This window comes from Condylura cristata, unplaced genomic scaffold (assembly GCF_000260355.1).
Source record: "Condylura cristata isolate star-nosed mole 26May11 unplaced genomic scaffold, ConCri1.0 scaffold00019, whole genome shotgun sequence".
Taxonomy (NCBI): domain Eukaryota; kingdom Metazoa; phylum Chordata; class Mammalia; order Eulipotyphla; family Talpidae; genus Condylura; species Condylura cristata.
Window position 1 is genome coordinate 17,268,613 of NW_004567120.1, and position 24,712 is coordinate 17,293,324.

Sequence of the window (24,712 nt, forward strand, 5' to 3'; positions counted from 1 at the left end):
CTAGGCCCTCCCTATTGTCCCAGGAGTTAAGTCGTAGCACTATCAAACTATTACCAGCCACTGCAGCATGAGTTCGATCCCTGGCCAAGAAGCTACCCACATGGGGCACAGCAGACCTCTCTCTCACCTGCTGCTCCCCTCAGCAGTGCATTTCAGTAGATCTGCCTGTTTTACTCCTCAATCTTGTCTCTGTTGAATCCTCTCACCCCCCACACCACTGGCCAACAGCCCAGTTCTTGTATGCCTAAATAAATAAAATCTTAAAAAAATAAAAATGCAGGAGGTATAGCTAAAATATCATTAAAGGAATACAAAATACAATAGAATACAAGCCATGAATGAAAAGAACAAGCTATTTATAGATGCAATATCATGAATGAATATAAATCACTATGGTGTATAATTCCATTTACATGAGGTTATAGAAAAAGCACAATTAATGCAAGGTAGACAGTAAAAATAGTGGTTTCCTTTGGCAGGGGTAGGGATGTACAAATTTATTGGGAAATTCAAGGGAACATTCTGGAAAGAAAGAACTGTTTTATATTAGGGTTGGCTATCTTTTCTTGCAAAGGTACACATAGTAAATATTTTACGCTTTGGAAATATTTATGCAATCTTTGGCTTCTTCCACCCTTTGAAAATGTAAACACACACACACACACACACACACACACCCCGCGCCCCCCAGAGAAAAAAAAAAAAAAGTAGACAATGGGCTAGAATTGGCCTATAGGCCATAGTTTGCTGAACCTCATTCTGTATCATGAGAGAATCATTCAATATTCAGGAAACCGAATCTGTAATTTAAAATCTTCACCAAAGGAAAAAGCAATAGGAATCTATTTCAAGATATATAAGCAGAGGAGTGACAAGATCAGAATCAGTTTTGAAAAGACCACTCTGACTGCAATGTGAAGAAAAGATTTGAGATTGGTAAAAATAGATAGGGGGTAGAGGAGTTAAAAGAAAATTGCTAGGGGTTACCAGGGGGTTGTGGGGAGGGAGTTATGAATAGGTAGGACATTGAAATTATTTTCTATGTTACTGTAATGATGCATACGTGTCTTTATACATTTGTGAAAACTCATAGAATATGTAATACCGAGTCAACCCTATCTTTTTTTCTAAAGATTTAGTTTTATTTGTTTGTGCATGTAAGAACTAAAATATAGGCCAAGCTTGTGGGGTTGAGAAGATACACCAGAGACAGAGTGGGAAGCTGAACAGGTGGATCTACTGAAATCCACTGCTGAGGGGAGCAGCAGGTGAGACAGGAGGGGTCTGCTGCACCACATATGGGTCAGCTCCCTGGCCAGGGATTGAACTCAGGCAGTAGCAGTAATAGCATGATAGCCCTGAGACTTAACCCCGACACCACAAGCGAGGCCCAAGAATCAACCCTATGTAATATAAACTAAAGACTTTGGTTAACAACGCATCAATGTATGTTTATGATTTATAACAAATGTGTACCCTTGTTAAGAATGTTGATAATGCCACGGGGATTACAACTGAGATGGGAAAAGGCACAAAATGATGTAAAAATAAACTTATATTATTAAAAAAATTAATTTTGATAATGGGGAAAGCTGAGGACTGGTGGGGGTGGGTAGGCAGAAGGAATATGGCAACTCTCTATTATTTGCTCACTAAATAATTCATTTTTAAAAATAATTGCAGTATTATAAGTAGGAGATGATAGCAGCTTAGGCCAGGATGGTAATAGTAAAAATAGAGAAAGAGAAGGATTTTCGAGATTTAGGGAAAATGTAGTCTTGAAGTATGGTTGTAGAAAGTGAATTAACCAGTGACACGTATTAAACTTAAAGGACAGTGTTAAGGGACATTTTAGGATAATAAATATGAATGTACAGTAGAAACAATATACTTTAATGCAGGACTTTCTATCACAACATTTGGCTGTGGAAGTGTTTGATTTTTGCTAGTAGGTCCAATCAAAAAGACAGAAATAAGGAGGTATTCAAATATTTAGTTATGGAGTCTAAGGTGGGCAAGAAAAAAGTAAAAGCACTTTGGGTCGGAGGGAAAAAATATATCAGTAGGCTGAAAGAACTGATGTGGTGAGATAGGGGCACAGTTGGGAAAAGAGGAGGCTACAGTGACAGTAAGATATCTAAATCTATAATTTGGAGGTGAAGCATTTTCAGTAGCAAATACAGATTATGACTAAATGTAACATATAATGGTAACTGGGTGAATGAGTGGGATGGGAGCGAAGATGATTAGATATAATACAGGAAGAAACTAAGTATTCAGGGTATTGAATGTCTACATGGACATCAATGGCACCAACATAATTTTGGAGCAAAGATTTTGGAGTGGAGAGGAAGACCATGAGCCAGAGCCCAAAATGTTCAATAAATCGTGATTAAATGGGATGAATAGATGACAGTACAGGTGAGGAGAAGATAAAAATCAAAGTGACATTGGCTTCAAAAATGTGTGTGTGAGCCCTCCCTAGTGGCGCAGAGGGTTAAAGCACTGCACTAAGAAGCTTAAGCCACTTCCACAAGAGTTCGATCCCCACCACTCCCCGGAGGTGACCACATGGCGCGGCAGACCTCTCCTGACCCACCCGCTGCTCCCCTCAGCAGTGTACTTCGTGGTCAGTCTGCCTGTTCTGCTCCCCACTCTGCCTCTGGGAAATCCTCTCACCATGCCTGCACCTCTGGCTTGTACCCCATTTCTGTATACTTAAATAAATAAATCTTTTTTAAAAAGAAATACACTACAGAATAGAAAGCAGCTAGGCAAAATAAAACAATTGCTGAATTTGTGTAGGTTCTACAGGATTTTCTTGAATTATTCTTGCAGCTTTTCTGTATATTTAAAATTACTTAAAAATTAAAAGTTGGTTGGCCCTCCCTGGTGGCACAGCGGGTTAAAGTGCTGCACTGAGAGGCTGAAACCACTTCCGCATGACTTCGATTCCCTCCTGTCCCGGAGGTGACCACATGGCGCGACAGACCTCTCCTGACCCGACCGCTGCTCCCCTCAGCAGTGTACTTCATCAATCTGCCTGTTCTACTCCCCATTCTGTATCTGGTGAAGCCTCTCACTACCCCTGAGCCTCTGGCCTGTACCCCAGTTCTGTATGTACAAATAAATAAATCTTTAAAAAAAATTAAAAGTTGGGGCCCTCCCTGGTGGCGCAGCGGGTTAAAGCACAGCACCAAGAAGCTAAAACCACTTCAGCATGAGTTTGATTCCCGCCACTCCCCAGAGGTGATCCACATGCGAAGCAGACTTCTCCTGATCCGCCCACTGATCTCCTTAGCAGTGTACTTCGACAGTAGACCTGTTTCTGCTCCCCACTCTGTCTCTGGTGAATCCTCTCACCGCCCCTGGAATCTCTGGCCTGAACCACAGTTCTGTATGCACAAATAAATAAATCTTCTAAAAAAATTAAAAGTTACCCCAAAAAAGATACTTTGGACATGCTTTACCTTTAGTTAATACCTATCTTCTTATTTCCATACTTCCAGTTGACTAACACCTTAGTTTGGACCCTCCTTTGCTCCATATGTTGGATCTAGCTCTCTCTTTAGTATCCTCAATCATCAAGCCAGTGTTGAATTATCTATTCCAACTTTGACTTTGGCCTGCCTTCTGGATTCATGTCTTTATTTTCCCTTCAGCTCTAGGCACCAAAACCAAATATAAGAGAAATACCAAATCATTACATACTATTCTGACCCCCATGGGTTGCATCTTTTCTAGTTCCCAACTTCCTTTGTTCTCTCACTGGTACAATGCTCTGGGTGTAATGGGTGCTCATGCGTACCTCTTGGATTGATTTGAACTTGTCTGATTCACAAATGGATTTATCACTACTTCTAAAATTCCCACTCTTGAGTGACTAAAGGAACTAGAGACAGTCTCCACAAATCTCTTATGGAGTCAAAGTTGAAGAAGGAGCCATGATTTTAAATCGTTTAGGAGGAATCATCATCCCTGCATTATGGACAAGTTGTTTCCTTAAATAAATCATCGAAAGAATCTTCAAATAATTGGTGTGTATATATGTATGTATAAATATGTATATATATGTATGTGTGTATATTTACATACATATATATAGCAGGTGACTTTTCCAGGTCTGGAAACTAGAGACTTTGAGTGACCACGGAATATGTACTAAATAATAAACATAATAGCTATTATTTTACAAAGAAGCTACTGTTATATGTCAGGAAATGTGCATGATGCTTTCTACTTATGATTTCTTTTAATGTTCACAACAAACCTAGGAGACATTAGTATGCTCCCTTTACAAATAAGGCAAGTAGGCCTTAGGTTGTGTAGGTCACTTACCCACGTTAACATAGCTCTTATGTGGAAGTGCTGTTAAATGAATCCTTCATGTCTTTTTGACTCCCAAGTCCGTACACTGGCAATGCATCATATACTCATATCCAGTCAGTACCAACCCTGAGGTTTCCTTTTACTAATTTGTTAAGGGATCTTCCTAAACAGCGAGCGGTAGTAAGTTTGGTAAATGGACTGGTTTTAGTGGAAATATATATGAACAAGGGTTTCTCATACCATTTTAAACATATCACTTGTACTTGATCTGATAGACTTAATGTCTCCAAAATCTCCAGAGGGGAACTTTTTCAGCCACACCCAATCACCCTATAAAGAAAAGATAAAGAATGATTGTGAGTCTTACTGCCAACAGCTTTAGCACAATGTCCCTTCCATAAAAAGGGCTTATCATCAGACCCAAAAAGCATTGCTTCTCCTTGCTCATCCTGCACCCCATTCTGAGCTTTTGATGAAAATGAGGTCACACCGAGAAATTAAATTTAAAAATCCAATTAACTATAGACCAGGAAATAATCACAGGTATGCAGACCCCAGAAGAGGAATGATAAGCACTCTCTACAATGACTTCCATAAGTAACAGCAGAAAGTGCAAGTCATTTCACTGGTTCATGGCTAAGTGATGTAGTACCAGCTTCCCTGCTATTAATGGTGATGGCTGGTGCTTGCAATTCTCACTGCCTTGAGGGGGTCTGTGGCAGGAGATGTAGCACAGCAAATGTTTTCTGCATTTCCCTTGATCCATTTTTCTCTCATGGGCCAGGTCATCTGGGGGGCCTTTTGCTTTAATCATAAGCCTATTGGCTTAAATATAGATTAAACATTTTTTATTTGGACGCACAAATGTACTACCTTAGTAATATGAGTAATCGAGACTCTTTCAGAAGTGCATTTCTACTTTAAAAGTACAAAACAGCTCTTTCTAATGCTGCTGTCAAGTCAAAAACAACAATTATTTTATTGTTTTCACTTTAACACTGGTGCTTGATAGATAATTTTCTTCTACATGCATAGCCTCCAGGATTCATCAGTCATCAAGCCCTATTTAGTTTCTGTCCAACCCAAATTTAAAAAAAAAAGCTATATAAATATAGATTCCTTGTTCTCTGTAATAATAATAATGCCTTACATTTGCACAGCGCTCTCTACTCTTCAAAGTGCTTTCACATCTATTACCTATAGCCTGGAGATTCCATTTCAGACTGCACCAATTTGTCATCAAGTAGGGATAATAAAGCAAAAGAAAGCTCTGTGCAAATTCCAAGAATAAGAGAGTGTAACCACTCTCCTATTAAGGAATATATCCAGCTGTGACACTGCATCTGGAGACCTGCTGGAGGCAAAGGCTAATAATTGGAGCTGCAGGCAGCTGAGTTACTCGCCTATACTTTGTGTTAAACGGTATCTTCTAGCCAAGGCGCTCAACACACTTTACCTAGGGAATGGCTCTCAGAGGCTCTCACCAGTTGGCTCAATGCCCATGCCCACAAAGTTCAGAAAGAGAGCCCAGGATCAGTGCCTGCCTCCACTGGAAGGATCAAAGCACCAAAGGCAACCTTCCTGATCTCTAGCCCAGCAAATCTCCAAGTGTGGCCCTGGGTCAACTACATGGCGGTGACCAGGGAAATGGTTAGAAAAGGCAATTTTCAGGTCCCACCCCACATTTACTGAATCAAAGAAGTTATGAGGTCCTGACATGAACTTGAAATTTTAGCCTTCAGAGGACTTTGCCCTTTAGCGGGATTAAAGCCCAAGGCTTAAACTGTAAGAATAAAACTCTGACTGGGCATTTACAATATGCATCAATGTGTGAATATACAGGTGGGCAGTAGTGGCAGCCCTGTGCTTTTGCAACTATGTTACTCAGCGTATGGCCCCTACTAACCACTATGGCCCCTTCATGCTATTTAGAGAAGGGTTCTCTCCCTCAAGGGAAACAATAATTTTGTGGGCCTGTGGCTACCTGGTGATAATTGGCAGCAGCTCTGGCTACAGACCTACACACCTCTATCATATTGTCATTTTGCATCCCCCAGACACCAGATAACAGAAAGGAAGCATAGATATGCTGCACACCATCAAACCCTGCCTGCCAAGTAAGGTCTCTTTGTGAGGTTTGAAAGTCAGGTTGTAGGAATGGGTTGAAAAGGTGAATTCGGGTTGCCATGAATATTAGGCAGGAGAAAGGAGTAACCTCTAGAAACTCATGGGGCATAGTCAAGATAGTGCTTGGCCAGATGCATACATGTTTACCAGTGACTTTATAAATGCATAGTTGGGTATACACTTACAAATGTGGAAGCTCCCTGCCCCCATTCTAGGACTAAGCCTGGAGACCAGGATCTATCATTCCACATCTGCACCACCCTCATATACATCAGGATGTGTCTGCAATGTGAGGACACAGTAGTGCCCTTGTGCAGTGCACAGCCTGAACATCCAGACTGACAATTCTGCTTATGGTCATTACCTGCTATCATCTTCCTGGAGTCTACCATAATATAGACATTGGTTAACTTTCTCTCTGGCTTGGTAACTTTTATAGGTAGTTAAGCAGAGCTTTTCTCAGCCAAATTTGAGTGCTGGAAATGGTCTTAGGTATCCCCCATCCAATCCTTACATATTTTAATAAAGAAGCTGAACCCTGAAGAGATTAATTAGCTTACCCCAGATCAGAAACCTAGGTAGTCACAGAACGAAGGTCTTCTGTCCCCTACTTTGTTGCTCTTTCCTCTCGTGGGGTTTCTTCAGTTTGGGACATTTGTATGTGTTTGTTTTAAATCTTAAATAATTCTCACATACTTTATAAGTAAATTTTTATTGAGTCTGTGTGTGTCCTACTTCATGACTAATGAGGGAAAGGGAGGAAATGGGCAGTTTTATCTTCACCACACATGCATTAGTTGTTTTTGTTTTTTCTTTAAGAGAAAGAATGATAAAATACTTCACTCATCATTCACTTTTTAATTAAGAGAAACAAACATCAAACTCTACCCACTGAAGTTTTTAGAAGTAATTTAAAGTTCATCAGTTTCACACTAAGGTCCAGGTGTATTAACTGAAGAGTCAAGATAACTAGGTCCTAGAAATCACTCTGCCTTCAACTCAGGGATGACCTCGTAGTAACACTAAATCAACCTGAAGCTCAGTTTCTCCACTGATAAGCTTGGACAACTTATATGATTTCTTAGGCCCTTTTCAGCTGTGTGGATCTATGGTTACCTGATTAGAAAATGATGACTGGTGTAAAGGAAAGGGAAGGAGAGAGAGTGTGGGCTGTAGGGAGTATAGTAGAAAGTAGAAAGAAGGGGGAGAGAGCACTAGGAAAGAGATTAACGGGGAGCATGTGTGGTGGAGACAAAGCTGAGACAAAGAGGAAAGAGAAGTTCCATGTGTGTGGGTTAGCACTACTGCCCAATTCACTGCTAAACTATGGCTATGTGAGCAGATGAAGTGTGCCCAATGCATCTGCCATCTGCAGCTCTTTCCCCTAGCAGACTGCTCATCTGGTTTTCACATCTCAAAGAATATCTATGAATGAAGGGCTGACTTTCATGCACAGTTCTGAAGGTAATGCATCTTGCGTATAATCAACATGTGACTTTGTGTCTGGGTGGTACGCTGTAATGAGCCATCCTAGAGAAGCTGCTTCTTTACCACTGGGTGTCTGCCACTCCAGCTGCATTATCTGGAACCTCCAGATCTTTCAATAATGGCTCTTAGAATATTTGTTTCCAATGTTAATTTGAGTAATGGGGAATTGACAACTCTGCTTTCTCAAAGACCAAAGAAGATAATCAGACAGCTTTCCAATGTCAAATGAAATGGCTGATGGTTTTATAACTGTATTACACCTCTAGATTCCAAAGTAAATCTCAAAAACCCAAGGAAGTTACAAATCTTCTTTCAAACACTCCTACTAGAAGATAACTTCAGAAGGTTCATCACTGAACTGCTTTGTTTGACCTACTGATTAAATTAACTTGCACTCCCAAAGTCCTCTTCAGCCCCAGCCAGGTATTTTTCTAGCTTCAACTGTCTAACTTTGCATCCTATCATTAGCCTAATCTTGACTTCACTAAGTAGTAGTATTCTCACTAACAACCTTCTTGAGTACAGGCAAAGGCCCCTTTGGCCTTTACAGTTCAGAAATACTCATCATCTGACTAGCCAACAGTCATTCTGGGAACTAACTCAACTCTATGCCTCTTTCCAAAATGAGGAAATATCTAATATAGTCTTAAGGAGTAGTTAAAGTTGATTATTTTTTTCCCTTTCAGTCCTACACTATAACCTTCCAACTCTACCAAATAAAACATACCACAATTCAACACATAAATTCTTCCACAGAATAAGAGAATCATGGCATATCCAAACCAGAGAACACCTTGGAAGTTTCTTAGTCCAGCAAGTTTCAACTTGAAAAAAAAACTCTTAAAAATATCAAACCCAGGCCCTGCTCACATCAACAGAACCAGATGTTCCTGGGGTGGGGCCTGAATATAGGTATTTTTTTTTAAGTTTCCCACAGAGATTCTAATGTGAAATTAGGATTAAGAACTTGGTTCAACTGTTCATTTTACAGATGAAAATCCTAGGGACTTTGTTAGGATTTTGTCATTTACTTTGAAATTTTACAGGTATAATATATCTATAAAACCATCGGCCATTTTATTTGACAGTGGAAAGCTGTCTGATTATCTTATCTTTGGTCTTTGAGAGAGCAGACCTGTCAATTCCCCAATACTCAACTTTATATTTGAAGTAAATCTCCTCTTTGATTAAATCAAGTCCAACACATGAACCAACCGTTGCCTGCTATAAGCTTAAATGCAAGTACTTGGATATACTGGACAAGTGCAGCACACCAAACTTGATGTTTTAAGCCCTCATCAATTATTTACCCAGTGGTGAAGAACATGCTGCATGCACTGTGAAAATCCAGCATGGTGGACAACCTAAAAACTCATTCTGTGCTGTTAAAACTTTCTTTGTAGTTACATTTGAAGTTGAGAGTGTGTGCTGCTCTGGGAGTATCTTCAAACAAAACAAGGGAACCACACTGGGACAGCCTCAGTAAGGACACAAAGGCAGTCAAGTTTCCCTTTCACCCCCTGCTTCACTCTTTCCTGCTGAGAAGAAACAGTTCATCCCTCCAACTGATTCAAGATTTGTTCTGGTTGCCAAATTCCAGCATCTAGGAACAAGGAGTAGGGGTGGCCCCTTAAAGCTTGAAATGCAGTGACTTGAGTGAAATCAAAAGGATTTCTCTTTTACACAGCAGAAGTTACCTGTTACTCCAAGAGGCACTACAGGCTGAGAAAAACAAGTAAAGAATATATTTTAACAGATTTCAATAATATCACAGGATAACAGATAAAAACTAACTAGAATTTGAAGGGAAGGGTTTGCCCTAAATCCTACTCACAAATCGGTTGGCTCAAGAAGACATTCCTTCTATTACTGTAGCCATATCTTTGGTATGAGTGATATGGTTATAAATAATGGGGTCTCACTGAGTTTTTTCTACATGCATGTTAAATACCTGGAGTTTAAAGATTAATAAAGTTATGAGTAAGTCAATTAGTTGTCAAGGAAAATCCTTGTCAAAAGTGTCAACCAAATAAGTCCATATGTGGATAAAAATGAACTGGAAAGTCTTACCAAAAGTCTCAGTACCTTTGCCCAAAGACAGTCCTAAGTCACTGCCTTATTTTAAAATCCAAAAAGGTAGCAGGTTAGACAGCTATTGGATAACCTACCTCATAAATTGCTATGTTAGAATTTTCATAGGTAGCTGGAGTTAGACTCCCTGAAGAAAAGGACAGCCTTGGGGACCTCCCACTTTGGTTCTCTGAGGTGATCTGGAAGCTTACACTGGCACGACTTCCTCTCTGTAAAAGGATTAGAAAAATAAAAAAGGTGAAAATCAAGTTCTTATGACTTAGGACAGAGTATTAAACTATGGTATAGACATTCATCTATACTTATTTTTCTTTTTCATTTCAAAGAAGGTACCTATATGAGATGAACTCTGTGTACATAAGATAGATTAATTTTCCCTACCCTCCAGCAATTTTGTTTTAGTTTTGGAATGGTGCCATCCTGTACTTTCACATACTACACAAGAAAGGTAAAGATAAGTTTTGAAGGTAATTCCATCTCCTGGAGAGGCTAAAATAATAGACTGGGGGGATAGGGAAGGAAGAAGGCAGGACACCCATCATAATGTAACCTAATTTTATAGAACAGAAATGGACCAAAAAGGTGAAATGAGTTTCCCAGTTTCAAATAGCTAGTCAATGATTTAGTTATAAAGTTGTTTATAAAAATCTAGCTTTTCTAATACTACTCAATAATAGAACTAGGACAGGACAGAACACTTCCCTCCTGAATTTCATCCCTGGCTTTTTTGTTACACCATCCTGGATGGCATTCTTCCTTTTTTGCAAGCAACATTAATAACAGAAGGAAGATAGTAGAGGGTGAACAAATCATCTGCCTGTGATTTATATACTGCTTATGCTTAAACAGTACAAATTCCTTATCCCTCGATTTGTTAACTTGTACACTTAAGACTTATAAGAGAAGAAGGCTAAGAACTGCACCGTTCAATGATCAATGATGAAAAGAAGGGTTATCTGTGATCTGTATTAACCTTTAAAATTGAACTTCTTTATCTTCTATTGGACCTGCAGATTTATTTCATGTGAAGAAATAATAAATCAATGTTCCTCATATTCTTCACATCTCCAAATGTGCCTTGCTAGGAGTTACAGCAATTCAGAGTTAGCAATTACATTTGATATGGTCTTGGACAGACTCTAGCTCCAAATCCAACACCCTCATTTTACGATGAGGAATCAGAGACCTATATAGTTATATAGGTATATTGAGAGTGGAAGAAGGGTACAGATGTTATATTTCCTAGTGTGTTCTTTCTACCACATGCTTTATTTCATCTTGTTTGCCAATACAAATTCATCTTAAGTACTTTCATACACACTGCCGTAATGGTCTTAGATTAACTGAACTAGTTGACGTATCCCTGAGTTAAACTCATGCTACCAAGACAAGACTATTGCAGTCAAATCTCCAAGGTAACAGCCCTTAATGTGTTGACATTCCAACAGTTGAAGATTTAGACAAGGTGTAAAATTTGACTCTTCACATAACCCTTACATCAACCTGAACTCTCCTCAACAAAGCAAAGCTATGGAGTAATCTACTTTTCCTTCATTCCTTATTTGTATATCTCAGCAGGGGGCACCTAGATTGGTATATTGAAATATAGACCTCTCCATGAATGGCAAAGGGAAAGCAAGAGAATCTGCCAAAATCCACATACATTTGAGCTTCAGTTTCACTTTCTTCTAAAAACTTCCTTTCCTAACCTGACTACTGATCTGCCAGTTTTTCTAGACTGAATTAATTTTATATTCACCAAGAGTTTATATTTTCAGACATTCCATTTGGATGGAATTCTTGGCTTGCTTCTTGACTGATTAGACACAGGCAGTTGCAAGTTTGCAACTACACAGCAATTCAGGAAAATAAATGTTTTCCCCCTATATTTTCCCATCAGAACCCCTCATGAAAGCCAAGTGTCAAAGGGGATCTAAAGGCCAGTAGCTATGTTCTATGGCAACACTGTCTTTTTCCATTTGGACCAAAATTATAAAAAATAAAAAGAACATTCCCTAAAAGGTTATCAATCCCAGTTGCTATTCATTTCCTCACTCATATAGTGAAAAGTGGTGATTGTCTTTTTACTTTTGTTATTTCAATATCTATGCAGAAGTGAAAGAAAAGACCTACCATCATGCACAAGATTTTAAGACCCGGAGCACTTTGGCTTTGGGAAAGTAGCACTGCTTTGCTGTTGATGGTGATTTTGTGAGATTTTGTGTATTTTTGGAGAGGAAGAAAACAGATGGAGACTCTATAGATTTGACTAAACTATTGTAAGGTGTAGACAAAGAAATGGATAATTCAGTCCAAAAATGAATTATATTTATTCTTTTGACACTTTAGAATCAAAACATTAGGCAGTTGATAAGAACTGTCATTTTGATATGAATCATACCCAAGATATAAGGTTTTTTAAAATACATTAATTGCACCAAAAGGAGAGCAGGGTGTCATCAAAAAAAAAAAAAAAGAAATGAAAAGAAAACTAAAAATATCTCTGATGAAGATAGATACCAAAATGCTCAAGAAGATGTTAGCAAACCAAATTTAACAACACATTAAAATGATGACAGATCATGAACATATAGGATTTATTCCAGGGACATAAGAATGTTCATCAAAACTTATCAATGTAATTCACTACATCAACAGAAGAAAAGATAAAAGTCATATGATCATATCAGTAGATGCAGAGAAAATATTTAGTAAGATTTATCATCAATTTATGCCAAAAAAAATTTTTTAAAGGGAAAGGGGACACAGGGATGACGGGAGAGGAATAAATAGTTTCTGAGTTAACTGTTTCTAAATATTCAGATAATAAGTATATGCTTCAAAAAAATGTAAAAACAAAAGCAATTTACTTTTTGTTTAAAGATTGATTTATTTATTTAGACAGAACTGGGGTACAGGCCAGAGATGCGGAGGGTGAGAGGATTCACCAGGGACAGAGTGGGGAGCAGGACAGCAGATCCACTAAGTATACTGATGAGGGGAGCAGCGGGCGGGTCAGGAGAGGTCTGCCGTGCCATGTGGTTGCCTCCGGGGCAGGCGGGAATCCAACTCATGCGGAAGTGGCTTTAGCTTCTTAATGCTCTGTTTTAACCGGCTGCACCACCAGGGAGGGCCAGCAATTTACTTTTTTATTTTCTAAACATCATCTTTTTTTCACAGTATAGGATTTCTCCCCTCAGGTATGATCCCCATAATTTTCCCATCACCAAATTGCCCACAGACCTCCACCACATTCCATCAGCTTTCCTTTACCTGGTGCTCTACTCTCCCTCCTTCTCCCCCTCCAAATTTTTTCTTTATAGAAAAGGTATAATTGGCTAGTGCTGCTAATCACTTACTAATTTTGATCAATTCAATGAACACCAAAAAAACAAAACAAAGCAGTGTGACATAGTTTGCTCCTTGTAGATCCCTAGGGCGGCCTTATGTCTATGCTTGCTCAGGGCACTCTCAGTTTTCGTGTGTTGCTGGAACCCTATTTAGGAAGAGTCTTGTTTCACTCTCAAAAATCAACAGGTTTGGATAATATACTATAGACTCACAATACAAAAAGGAAAATCATTTTATCAAGGATGTATAAAGGACAGGGTTTTGGGAACATTTGTTATATGAAGATATTTAGTGTCAGGAATCTCAGAAACATTTGAGTAAAAGGATCTCTTGAAAATACAGGGTATCTTGCTGATTAAAAAAAAATTTAAGTGGGAATAAAAGGAACATGTTTCAACATAATAAAGGCCATATATGACAGACCAACAGATAACATGATACTCAGTATCAAGAAACTGAAAGTTTTTCCTCTAAAACCAAGTACATAACAACGATCCAAGAAGAAAATATAAAGAGTTCAAATTTGGAAAGAAGTAAAACTATCACTATTTGCAGATGGCATGGAAATATATACATTAAAAACTCCACTAGCAAAATTTTATATACAGAATAGTGATATGGCAAGCTACAAAATTAATACACAAAAATCAGTTTCATTTCTATATTCAAGCAATGAAGTGGAAGAGAAAGAAATCAAGAAAACAATCCTGTTTACTATCATAACAAAATAATTAAATACCTATGAATAAAATTGACTAATTAGTTAAAGGGCCTGTACACTGAAAACTGTGTGATTTTAGTAAAAGAAATAGATAGGGCCCTACCTGGTGGCACAGGGGTTAAAGCACAGCACTATCAATGAAGCTACATGCAGCCTCTGCACAACAAATTCGATCCCCAGCCAGGCAGCTGACCCACATGGCACAGCAGACCTCTACTGACCCACCTGCTGCTCCCCTCAGCAGAGTTTTTCAGTCAATCCACCTGTTCTGCTCCCCACTCTGTCTCTGGTAAATCCTCTCACCGCCCCCCCCACACACACACTTCTGGCCTCTACCATAGTTCTTATATGCATACATAAATAACTCTTTAAACAAATAAGTAAAAGAAATAAAGCAAACATTACTGAAATTTGGATGGAGCCACAAAGGCCCTGTCTACAAAAAACAATCCTGACGAAGAGAAGGATCACACTGCCATACTTCAAACTGTTCTACAAAGTTATAGTAATCAAAACAACTTGGTACTGGAATAAAAATAGCCAAGCTATGGAAACAACCTAAGTGCATAATGACAGAGGAGTAGACTAAGAAGATTATATATACACACACAATGAAATATAACTCAATGATTAAAAAAAAAAAAGAACTTTTGCCATTTGCAACAGCATGGGAGATCATGTTAAGCAAATTAAGTCAGAAAAAGAAAGACAAATATCAAATGATTTCACTCACATGAGATATATAGAGGGAAAAAAAACAAAGTAACAGATAAAACCCAAACCAAACAAACCCTAGAAATCTGATGACAGAATAGAGGCTACCAGAAGGGAAGGATGGGGGACGGGAGCAAAGAGGGGCCCTCCCTGGTGGCACAGCGGGTTAAAGCATAGCACTGCAAGCAAGCCGCAGCTGCATCAGTGTGAATTCGTTCCCAGGCCCCAGAGGTGACCCACATGGTGCGACAGACATCTCCTGACCCTCCCGCTGCTCCCCTCAGCAGTGTACTTGGTCCATCTGCCTGTTCTGCTCCCCACTCTGTCTCTGGGGAATCCTCTCGCCACCCCTGTGCCTCTAGCCTGTACCCCAGCTCTGTATGAATAAATAATAAATCTATTTTTAAAAAGGTGTGAAAGGGGTACAGTGGACTGTGGTGAAGGACTATGGTTGCCACAGTGGTAACATACAAATATTCAGTTCTGTGAATTGAAGTGAGCTTATACCTCTCAGTCATATTGTGTTGCACAGCAACCTTACCACAATAAAAAATAATATAGGGCTCTCCCTGGTGGTGCAATGGGTTAAAGCATCGCATTACAAAGCTCTCTGGAGCCACTGCAGCACAAGTTCCATCCCTTACCAGGGAGCTAACCCACATGGCATTGCAGGCCTCTCCTGACCGCCCAAAGCTCCCCTCAGCAGTGTACATCAGTACATCGGCCTGTTCTGCTCCCCACTCTTGTCTCTGATGAATCATCTCACTGCTCTTGCACCTCTGACCTGTACCCCAGTTCTGTAAGCATAAATAAATAAATCTTAAATAATAATAATAATAATAATACAATTATTAATTTTTTTTTAATTTTTGACCCAAACTTATATATATGTTGCCACATTTAGAAAAACAAATGCCACCTGATTTTACTACTACCCACCACTCATAAATGAATAGAGGATTTTTGAAACAGAATTAAAAATTTGCTTTCTTAGTATTGGGTGATGTATTGGGATTGCTTCAGAACTTGTTCTTCAGTATCATTTCTACTTGAAATGGGAAAATGAATACAAAGCATATAGAGTGTGGCAGAGCCAGAATCTATCACCATGTATCTAGAGTCCTCTGTTGGTTTCAAATATAGAGACTACCATCAATACATTTTTTTATGGCATGACAATGGAACATAGCTTTCAGTCACAGTGATAATTTTCAGCATTCAGCAGACATTTCCAGGAACATGATATCAAACTTACAAAAGAATCTGATAATTTAGAAAAGAATTGGGGTTGTATTTGAGATCTAAACCAAATAGCTAAATATTTAATTTTGTTTTAACTGCATAGGTTCTTAATTATGTAAATCCATTCTTCCATTGTCTCCAGTTAACTATTAAAGTATATCTATTCAGTGTCATATTTGGGCAAATGATCAGTTTGGAAAGCGAGACAACAGTTCTCAGGTCTGACAAACTAGTGTAGCAAAAATAAATAGCACATGGAGACAACAGGCTGTATTTACATTCTCTCCCTGCATCCTATCAGCTGACCATACTAGACTTTGCAAAGATAGCTATCTTTATTTTGGCCATAGAGACTGGCACAAAGTGGCACACTCATCCATTACTAGCGACATTAGACAATGACTTGCTTAGTCCAATATAATACCCAGACTTTGAATTTAATTTTATATACTAACATATTCCCCCTTCCCCAACTCTTAATTCTTCAGAGAGGGAAGTCTGCTATTGCAGCTGGGGGCTCCTGTGGTCTTTGATACTTCCCAATTTGAGCTGCACTTCCTCCCCAATACCTGCCCCTAACCTACTCTAGACCCTGGAGGAATGAAAAGGGTGCTGTAGAGAAGAGTTAGGGAGTGAGAAGTGCTGCTCAAGGAGGCCTGTCATGAGCAAATATTACTGACCTTTTGGTTTTGGTGACAGGTTGATACTCCCACATTGGGGACCAACCAACATTCCTTTAATACAATTGATGTTCATTCAAATTGGCCTCTTAACTATTCCGGGTCAACATATGACCTTTCTCAGAGTTGTCTTCCTGATCAGCTCCCAGGAGGATGTCTTGGGTCGAATTTTTTATAATATGATATATTCTGGTATGTTTCTACAAGATCCATGTGGAACCCAAGGGGAACTCCAAAGACCCTTTCCAGTGGAGTCATCTCTCCTACTTCGGCTTCAGTGTTGCCAGCACACCACTGCCTCTCTCTGTTGGGTTTCTCCCAGCTTAGAACTAGTGCCAGTCTCTGTGCCTTTAGATCCCATATCAAGTGCTCCAATTGTAATTCTGAAGCTTCCTGTGGATAGAAGGATGCATCCCATTTCCTGTAGGGGTGACAGTAATGCTTAGATTTTTTTTTTTTCAAAGAGATCCATTCTTTTGGTTCTCTTTAACTTCAGGTTTTTTCACCCTTGAAGTGGATGTTGAATGAAGGACTGCAAATCTGATTTCTGGAACATGGTCTTTACAAGTCCTGCATTGGTGGGCTAGCATCTCATTTCATAATGTGTTTTTAGGAAGAATCCCATCCTGAGTCCTGTTACTTTTCTATTTAAGGTGCAGGTAAATCACATGGGAACCTGTTTTGTCTGCCTTGCAGTTGATTTCAAAATAGATCATGGAAGGAAAGAAGCTTTGAAAACTATCACATCCTAAAGAAATGCTGAACATTATCCTTAAAGTTATTTTTTAATGTGAATGTATAAATTGTTTCTATCATTCTATGCTTTAAAATCAACTTGCTGAATTTTTAGTGAGTATTGGCTGGTGTTTTAGGCCATTGAGGCAATTCATTATCAAACAATGATTTCCAAGATCTGCCAGGTTTAAATCACATGTGTTTTTTTTTTAAAGATTTATTTATTCATTCATACAGAACTGGGGTCCAAGCCAGAGGTGCAGGGGCAGTGAGAGACTTCACCAGAGACAGAGTGGGGGCAGAACAGACAGATGAAGTAAACTGCCGAGGGGAGCAGCGGGCAGGTCAGGAGAGGTCTGCCACGCCTTGCGGATCACCTCCAGGGCAAGACATCGACCAATCTTGCACTGAAGCGGCTGTGGCTGGCTTGCAGTGCTGCGTCCTAACCTGTTGCGCCACCAGGGAGGGTCCTAAGTCACATGTGTTTTTATGAGAAACTCTGCTTTTTGTGAAGATGGCACTGAAGCAAAGAACGAAGCCCCAGCCCCTCACAAAGCCAAAGCAAAAGTGTTGAAGGCCAAGAAACAGTGTTGAAAGTTGTCTACAGTCACAAAATAAAAAGGTCTGCATATCACCCACCTTTGAAAGATCCTAGACACTGAGACTCTGAAGGCAACCTAAATATCCTTGGAAGAGCACCCGCAGGAAACAAGCACTGTCACTAAGCTGTCATCAATTTCTCCCTGATCAGAGTCAGCCATGAAGAGGATAGGAGACAAGAGCACACTATGTTCATCCCCACACATTCTCTTTTCCAGACTTTTGTTTATATGTTGTTTTCTCTGCCTCTGACGGGTAGGGCTCAGCAGCTAAGCGATGCACATAAGGCAGTTCAGGGTGGCGGGAACTCTCTTCCAAAAAGGGCACATTCTACTCAGTTTCAGCTCATTACCACAATGACATCCAACTTTTATAGAACACCCAATATGTGTGTGTATAATAATGCAATTTCAAAAATTCAGGTCCTTTTTTTTAATATATATAATTGTGAGAGTCAAACCAAAGAGGTTTTCAGTTTGTGATCTGTGACCTAGACCAAGCATATCTTTCATTCCTTAATACTCAGCTTTGGTGTCAGCTCTCTGAATAGCTATCTCCACTCATCTGCCTCTTCTAAAGTTCTACCCTATGTCTAATATCTTCTGTGCATTATGGCATCAATCAACTCTCTTGTGCAGTATAATTTCTCTGACTTGATTATAATGCTTTTGAAGGTAGGGACTACATCTTTCACATGACCCAGAGACCTACTCACAGGCACTGGATGGATCACCAGTTAAAACACAGTCATAGTCAGAAGAAAACTCCAGTGAAACTCAACACTCTCTAGTTGATTTATTCTCTAAACTTTTACAAGCACCTATTATCTTATCAGCACCATGTTGGGTGCTATGGTTTAACATTAAAAAAAAATATGTACATGTGTGTATGTATACCTGTACCTTTGAGAAATTAGCAATTAGATGTTACATCCAAATGTACAAGAAGGATTATGAGTATTCAAAACTACACTACTGTCCAAAGTGTACCACATTCACTTCAAAATTGTTCTAAGGCATCGCGGTGGGTTTGCTAATCCTAGGTGGCCTATCCAGCCTCTATTAAGAGCCCAACCCTAAGAGGCACTTTTCACATCAATTAAAAGCTTAAAGCTGGATCACCCTGGGAAGGGTCTGCATCACAAGGTATGACTCGGAATGCCTGGGGGGATAAGGACAGATGCATAAACTTACTCCTGACTTATACAGCATGAGATATGACCGGGAACACCCGGGGGCCATTGGCTGATTAGAACAAAGGACCACAGAAGCTGATCAGTGGCATGCCTTATTGATAAGATTGAAATCCTGACTGGGAGTCAGGGCTGTTCTATATACCAAACTATGAGCAGATGCACAGCTCCACCTTTCCCCCAGCTTCTTCTAATTCTCCTTTCTTTTTTGCTTCTCACATAATTAATGCTGTGTGATTTGTCTAACAATAAAAAGGCCCGGATCTTACTCTTGAGCAGCATCCCGCATTATGTAGCCTGCTCCACGATGCCCGTTTCTCTGTCAGTGTGGTGTTGCCGAATGCAACAAATCACTAACAGAAATGTAACATGAACCACACATATTTTAATTTCTAGTAGTCACATTAAAGACATAAAAAGAAACATGCAAGCTTAATTTTAATACATTTTATTTAAGCCCATTTAACCAAATATTATCATTTTGACATGTAATTAAGACTTTAAATTACTTTATTATTTTATAGCTTTCTTTACATAATATTAGGTAGTAAGTTTCCTTTTTAACTATGAAATTAATACAAAGAACATAAAAATGACCTTTTGGCAATTTTTTTTCATGTTTTAAACAACAGAAACGTAGAAAAGATTATACCTATATAATATTGACTTGTATGTTCCTAATAAGAAAAAAAAATTACTTATCCAAATTAAGTATATAATTCAAAAATAATTTATAGTTAAATAATTTGAAAGAGCTATTTGACATATTGTATTAAATCTTCTAAATCCATGTGCATTTTCTTTTCTTATAGCACCTCTCAGTTCAGACTTGCCACATGTCAAGTGCTCAAATGCCACTCGTGACTAGTGGATCTGGTTTGGGGACAGTGCCACAGAGAAAGAGTTCGTCCTTACCTTACTGCCAAAATGAGGATTGATAAATGTCATATCCTCCAACGTCAGTAGAATTCTGTTGGGTCCTTTAATCAACTGAATTTTATTTATGCGATGTCTGAAACAAGCATAAAATCAGAGTTACTGGGGGCTGAGTGTTTTCCTAGTCCACGTTTAGTTTGCCTTAGAAGTTGAAGAATATACAAGATAATCAGGAGGAGAGCTGCATATGGAGCTCACAGCAAAGGGAGGCAGCAAGCCTTGTCCTTATCACTCGCAGTGTTATAAAGATGAAAGCAGAAAAATGAAAATGCTCTTGAAGTAGCATCAAGAGAGGAGTGGGTGGACTCGTGGGGAGACTAGCTCAAACTAATAAAAGGTGATCCCACACCAGGGGCACTTTCAAAACAATACCTCTTAATACTTTTAAAGAACAACACCCTTACTCATATGCCATAGTAAATATCCTACTAATACCAGGGCCAAGAATCATTAACCTCTACTTTATAGAAACAAAAACACATTAAAGAAACAAAACAAAATTAAGCAAATTGTGTGAGATCCCCTAGCCTGAGGCAGAGCTGGGACTCAAATCCTGGGTCTCTGGCTGTAGGCCCAGATTTCTGCCCACAAGACCACTTGTCTTGCAAAGTTGCATCTCTGCGTTGCCAAAGCAACAGGTTGAAAGTAGAAAAATTCAATCAGTTGGTTGCTTTGTTTACATGATTCCAAACAAGTGGGCTGACTGGATTTTTTTTTCTTCTACTGAATTGGTCTCTTGTCTGAGCATTACATAGACACAGTTTAAACCCAATTCTCTCCAAACATGCCCATTAATTTGCAGTGAATGTAATTATTTCCTACAAATCAATTACTACACATAGGCATTTATGATGTCTAACCACACAGCCAGGTTGGTCATCTCAATTGCAATGCCCTGGCAGCTCAAGGACCTGGAGGAAACCTTGGATTAGTCCCGGTGACTGTTTTGTTCTCTTGTTTGGGGAGCTCTGACAGCTCCAGTTTGGCTTCCCTTTCTCCATAACCCCTTAGTGGTCACCCTGTGGAATGCATTAAAGCTAAGTGGGGGGGGGGGCGCCGTGGGGGGAGGGAGGATCAACTGCTGCAACAAAAGGCTGTGTCAGGTTGCCCCGGCTGTCTACAATGTCACTGTAGCTTTAAGTACCCGGGACCCAGTCAGTTTTCTCAGTGATTCCACTGGTTTGTAAACAAACAATTAATGTGTTTCTAATTGTCTGCCAACAAATATGTCCCTTATCACTGCTGGAGCTGCTGCCCTGCAGAGAAAATTAAAAGAGCCCTGTAGTGAATTCTTGGGTAGAGCACATGAATCTTTTGGCAAAGCAAAGAAAGCATCACTCCCTAACTTATCTGTTTCATATGTGTAGTTAATTGTCTTGAAGCAGGCACACCTGTAAAAATAATCATGCCAGAGAATACTTGTATAGCAGAAAGAGAACTGAACTTGCAATCCAGGGAGCTTCCGCTGGCCAGAGTTTTCTGGGATGCAGTGCAGATTCTGTCATGAATTAGCCAGATGACCTTGGATAAATAATTTAACCTCTTCATGCCCCAGTATCCTCATCTATCTAGCAGGATAATGGTCCTTGCATTACTCACTTTATAGAGTTGTTTTGAAAATCAAATGAGATAATGTATGTGAAAGTGTTCTGAAAAGCATGAAGCACTATGAAAGTATAAGGGCTCATTATTATCATTATCATCATTAGTATTACAAAGCACAGGAGTGCTTTAGAGAAAGGTCTGGCAATCTGGTTCAGAGGAGGGAGAAAAGAGAAGTTCAAAGAACCCTTTGTTTTGGGGTGGTTGGGTTCTTTGCGTCTTTCTTTCTGAAAAAAAAAAAATCTTAAACAATCAAAACACACAGAAAAGGAAGGAACGGAATCACTCTCCTGCAAGTAATCACCATCTATTACAGAAACTCATCAGCTGGTCAGCTCTTCTGATTGCAGCCGTGGTGGGCAGGGAAGGAGGAAGGCAGCAAAGAGAGGGCATCTTTTGTGCTTTGTTAGCTGAAGAACCAAGAACCAAGTGACTCTGGGAAATGATGTGCCTCTCTCCCATCTCTGAGTTTTCTATGCCCACTTGAAGTACCAATTGTCTCAAACTCATTTTCCTCTCCAATCATTTTCCTCTCTAATCATGTCCCTCTCCAATCATTTTCCTCTCCAGTCTTCTTTGCCCTTTAGCTCACAACTCCAAACAATCCACCCCCCTCCCACCATGATTTTTTTCCTTTGCTTCCCAAGAATTTCAGATTGGACTCAAGTCCAGAGAACCAGTCCATTGAAGGGAAAAGACCAGTGAAACCAGGCATTGTGTGTGGGAGGAGACAGAAGATGACAAGTCACACAGCAGCTGAGTGTGCCCAGGATCCTTTGGCACTGGGTAGCCAGGGTTTATCCCCAGACCGAAATTACCCTAGAAGGGGAAGCTTTTTATTGACTGGAATTTATTTTCACTAAGTTGCTAATGATGGTAATCAAATTCTTTATTTGTTGGCCGTTAAAGCCAGGTATTTTTGTCCTACATCACAGTTACAGGAATGTAAAGACAAACAGCATTTGAACTGGCATCTTTATCAAGGGTATTTTAATAATTCATGAGCGACCTACTCCTCTATGTGGCCTTATCAAGTTTCCAATATGGAGACATTAGATAATAGTTATTCACAGTGATGCCAATATAGGAAACACTAGAAACTAATACTTGTTATCGTTCCAGCCCAGGAGTTCACAGACTCATTTGACTATCAGAACTGAAGGGGTTCTTCAAGATCCCTCATTTTACAAATGGGAAAATTCTGGCCAACGGAAGCTTAGTGTTTTGTCCAAGTTTAAACAGCTACTTAATACACTCCAGACATTTTTTTTTTCCCCAGTGGAAATCACCCAAATGGTTCCACTCCATTTCCTACCAACTTTGTACCATTTTCGTTGTCAGAGCTGCCATTACAAAGTGGTGACAGAGGCATGGCTTGCAGGGTGGAAAGGGGAGGCTGCTGCGTGATTTTATTTTTCAGTTACCCTAAGTCACCCTGATATGGAGAGGGTCCAACTGTTAAAACGCAAAGATTATAAGGAAGGGGTATCACATTAAGCCATCTGTAGCCATTGATCCCCAATGCTGAAATGTTTCATCACATTAGTGTTTTTTTGTCCATTATGTGATTGGAGGGAGGAAGACAAAGACTTGATGATAATGATGTTGATGATTAGATAGGATAGCTTTTGTACAGAAAAGAATAGGGGAAATCTGGAATATGATCCCCTGGGCAAAAGACCTGGGAGTCAGAAGGATCCTGGACTCCCAACAGTCAGCAGAAGAGTCCTGTGTGCCTGGGATGGAGTGGAGGTTTTCCATTTGTTGAGTGCCTATGTATGAGTCAGGTATTGTTCTTTGTTTAATCCCAACTATAATCCTTGTAGTACCATGACTCTGAAACCTTGGATTCTAGCTAAAGTCTGTCTAATTCTGGGAACTTAAGAAAATATCCCAATTGCATTCCTTACTCGTTCATAGCATTTGGGGGTGGAGGTGGTTTTAGGGGACTCTGCCTCTAAAAAGCAAGCACAGATAGAGAGCAGACAAGCCCTACTTATTCTCTAATTTCACCGCAGCATTGAGAGCCAGATCTACGCACAAGCCACAGCACTGACAACACAGCTGAGGAAGTTATTCTTGGCATCATGAAAACACTTCACTCTAAATGGAGCTGGTAGGAATGGTAAATCACTATGGAAAAACGAAAATCAGTGGGTCATGTAATGAGGCAATTGTACTGAAACATGACTTCCTGGAAATCAATATTAACAAGGTTATTATGGGCTTGTATTTCTATATACAAAAAGAACAAAAAGTGTACCTTATAAAGTAAGCAAATCCATTAATAGACAGCAGGGCTACAAGCAAAGCAAGGCAGACCATCACGGCAAAGGCAGGGTCCATGCCTGTGGAGAGCCAAGGAAGAGGAAGAATGGCATTATCAAAGGGAGCCAGTAAACACAGGGCGCCATAGAGTGAGTCCCCTGCTTTCTGGTGATTCTAAAATCAAGCCACATCTACCTAACTTAATTCCATTTTTCTACAGCACAGTCTGTCTTGTTGACTTTATGGACACAGAAAGCAATTTCACTGTTCTGAAGCAAAACCACTCACCACTCTGACAATAACAAATCACATGAATTAAGGCTGACCTGGGTGTTTCTTGGGAGGCAAAAGTCCACGCATGGAAAACTTTGAGTCCCTTAATTTAAGTTGGACAGCTATAGAGTACTTGAGAATAAATATGTTATCTCACCTGTGAATGGTAAGTATTATGTTGCCTTCATAAAATAAAAGACCTTTTCTAATTCACTTGTGAATTAAAGATGAAAAACATAGCACTTGGCCTTCCAGAATGAGTTGGTTTTGATAATTAGTGTTTTCATTAGGATGTAAATTGGTCTCTGGAAAAGCTAAATATTGAGGTCAATTACTAAGATTTCAGTGGGAAATATATGATGC

At 39.5% G+C, this 24,712-nt stretch overlaps 1 protein-coding gene across 1 annotated transcript in view; it reads right to left on the reverse strand.

Annotated features, from left to right (window-relative positions):
* Positions 1 to 24,712, reverse strand: part of GUCY2F (guanylate cyclase 2F, retinal) — a 98,283-nt gene that overhangs the window by 44,132 nt on the left and 29,439 nt on the right. The window contains exons 5-8 of the mRNA XM_004685699.1: positions 24,072 to 24,156; positions 20,186 to 20,282; positions 10,113 to 10,244; positions 4,570 to 4,659 (exon numbers count right to left, since the gene is read on the reverse strand). Of these exons, the coding sequence (XP_004685756.1) occupies positions 4,570 to 4,659; positions 10,113 to 10,244; positions 20,186 to 20,282; positions 24,072 to 24,156 (404 nt within the window). The remainder of the gene's footprint in view (positions 1 to 4,569; positions 4,660 to 10,112; positions 10,245 to 20,185; positions 20,283 to 24,071; positions 24,157 to 24,712) is intronic.